Source organism: Phragmites australis, chromosome 10 (assembly GCF_958298935.1).
Source record: "Phragmites australis chromosome 10, lpPhrAust1.1, whole genome shotgun sequence".
Classification (NCBI taxonomy): domain Eukaryota; kingdom Viridiplantae; phylum Streptophyta; class Magnoliopsida; order Poales; family Poaceae; genus Phragmites; species Phragmites australis.
In genome coordinates, this window is record NC_084930.1 from 14,014,669 (window position 1) to 14,017,717 (window position 3,049).

General features: G+C 50.5%; 1 protein-coding gene across 1 annotated transcript; it reads left to right on the top strand.

Moving 5' to 3' along the window:
• Positions 1-1,876: 1,876 nt before the first annotated feature.
• Positions 1,877-2,570, top strand: LOC133883644 (probable E3 ubiquitin-protein ligase ATL44). The gene has a single exon (XM_062323019.1). The coding sequence runs from the start codon at positions 1,947-1,949 to the stop codon at positions 2,568-2,570; it is 624 nt and encodes a 207-aa protein (XP_062179003.1). The 5' UTR covers positions 1,877-1,946.
• Positions 2,571-3,049: the final 479 nt, after the last annotated feature.

A 3,049-nucleotide genomic window follows, 5' to 3' on the forward strand; every position in this document is an offset into this window, starting at 1 on the left:
CCAAGAGGAGTGCTTGGTGCCAGACGATCAAGGAGGCCGGACGGAGTCAAGGGTAATCTTAGCTGAACACGTGGAGCTCAAGCAAAGCATTGAAAATGGATGGAGACGGCGTGTTGACAAAGTCAAGTGAAGGGGATGCTGGTGCAAGTGATAAGGCGTCCGGAGGGAACGGGAGTGGGAGAGATTTGCAGGCAGTCAGGATCGCATGACGTAGTACACGTATCGACATTGAAGTGCTTGCTTAAGGTGTAAGCAAGACGGTGAGTCACGCTTTGAGAAGCGTGCAGGTGGTTTTGCGGTTTGACCTCAAAACCGTGGGAGGACTGTAGGAGTATATGGTACCATCACGAAGCTTGTGTCGAGGCAAAGCTAAGTGGTGAAGGCGTCACAGCTGTTCGATAAATCGAGAAGAAAATGGATCAAAATACCCTCGGTAGTAGGTAGGACTGTACTTAGGTGTCAAGTTCCTAGGCCTATAAATATAGGGGTAAAGCTATAAAAGAGTTTGAACCAGTCACTTGAGCCCCCTTGTGCTACCAATTTGAGAGCCTTAGAGTTAGGATTTTAGAGGAGAGAAGGATGGGTGCTTAGCCTATGTAATAGATGAGTATTTTTCAGAGATAAATCTTTCTAATCCGCCTAAAATAGAACTGACCTCTTTGAGTAATGAAGTTTATGTTTTTTGCATATGTTTGAATTCCCCTCCTTCTAGTTTCTCTCTATTGGTTCCCTTGAAAGTTTGCAAGTTTTTCGGTTTTCGGTTTTGATTTTCATTTTTGGTTTTTGGTTTGAAATTTCAGCACCTTGTGAGGTCATTCTTCTTGTTGCCAGAGACATAAAAACTCACATACGAGTGTATGCTCATGGGTCTTGAGAGTACTCTTGCCTCTAGATCATCAACTTGGAGAGATTCTTTACCCGATGATTTTTTCTTTGAGCTGCAGTTTTTCACCTTTGCAGTGTTGTTTTTCTTAATGCTAGTGTCTTCAACACTCACATACTCATGTATTTGAGCGGGTCTTGAGTCCCCTTGCCACTAGATTATCACCTTACAGGATAACTTTGTCCGGTATTCATCTTTTCTTGTTTCTTTGAAAGTTGCGAGTTTTTGTGCACAAAGACACATATAATAGTTTTGAATGGAACCTATGGTTTATATTCTATCCGTGGAGTCATATTGCCATGAAACTAGTCTTCTTGCTTTGTCACTCTGATTCTTTTGTTTTCGCTTGAGCGTTTTGAGATGCGTTAAGTGAAAAATAGGAAAAGACTATCTATTTCGAAAGCAATTTATTAAGACGCCTATTCGTCTCCTCTAATCATCATTCTCGTTCCTACAAAGAAATTTCAAAGTGGAACAAAATATCCGATTCTGAAATTTTATTTGACATATAGGACCCACGTAACAGAGGATGAAAAACGAATGAAATTTTAGGAATTTTGGTAATTTCACCGGTTAAAAAAATTGAAAACAAAATTGAAATCAAACAACGTTCTGTCGCGCCAATAAACCAAACACGTGCGGCGGTGCAAGTCCATCCGGTAACCGTGCAGCCTGCTCCCGGTCCCTCGATAGATCGATAGCGATGTCGTCAAAACGATCGGTAACAGAATCGCTATCCGTCGCCCAAACCTCCACGAAACCAGCCCAAGCTCGTAACCGTAAACCGCTCAAACTGCCGGCCGAGCGATGCACTGCACTGCGCTCGCGGCCAGAGGCAAACGAAGAAGCACGCAAGAAACCCGTCGCTTTTACGGCCAAAACACTGGCGCCGCGCCCACGCCTATTTCAACACCCAATCTCGCCGCCGCGGAACCTTGGACACACAGGAACTAACACCTGCCGCTGTCGTCGTATGTGTATGGTAGTGATCCTAGGGAGAGTGGGAAGGTGACATCCGTCAGCACCTAGCCATCGGTTGCTTTCTGTACCATTATATGCACACATGCTGAGAGTGCATCGAGCGAGGCTGCTGGCGGCGAGCCGCGCGGCGCCCGACGGCGTCGATGACGACGACAGCCGCGTCTGCTACGCCATCGCGGCGTCGGTCGTGTCGCTGATGCTCCTCTGCGGGATCCTGTCCGTCCTGCCCAGCCCCAGGGCCTTCGTCGTCACCAAGGCATACGTCATCATCGGCGTGCCCGCGGTCATGCTCGTTCTCACGCTCATCGGCTGGCTCGTGGCGCCGGGGATCGGTGCTCTGGTAGCGTGGTGGGCTCCGGCGGCCGCGCCAGCGCCCGCGCGGCTGGCACGCCACCTCTGCGCGTGCGGGCTGACGGTCGCAGCGGTTGGGACGTTCGCGTACGAGGCACCCGCGGCGAACGACGAGGGCGAGCCGCGCCAGAGCTGCGTACTTTGCGCGGTGTGCCTGGAGGACGTGCGGGCCGGCGAGATGGTGCGGCAGCTGCCCGCGTGCAGGCACATGTTCCATGCGGACTGCGTCGACGCGTGGCTGCGCTCCCACCGGACGTGCCCGCTCTGCCGCTGCGAGCTCCCACCGCAGACGGTCGGAGCAAAGGCCGCAGCTGCGCTGTCTTCGCCGTCGCCGGACGCGTTGCCGCCGGTGTGACGCACTTGTCGCGCTGGGGTTCGCTTCGTTTGGTGCGTGAAGTGGTACAATTTGACAATGTTACACGGTTGTAGTCATAATGTCATATACAGTAGAGGTCAACTACTCACCATAGCTGACGTGTAACTCCTTTGGGGGTTCAATAAGGCTGGATCAAGGAAGATTTGATTATTAGATTGCAAATTTGCAATCACCGTAGTGCATTCTTTTTTCCCGCCTTCTGCTTCCGGTTGTGAAAGGTGCAAGTAGCATCGAGCCGATGGAGAATGGCACCGAAACTGCACGGGAAGTGGTACTGCTTGACACGCTCCGAATTGGCCGTTGGGCTTGCGTCTCCACTATCAGTTTAACACGTACGTACACACCTCGAGAGTGTGATCAGAGTGTTGTTGCACCGGCTGCTTACACTTCGGGTGTCACACAAACAGATCTCCGTGCTTCCTGTTAACAATTAATCAACTGCATGTGGCGGTTGTATG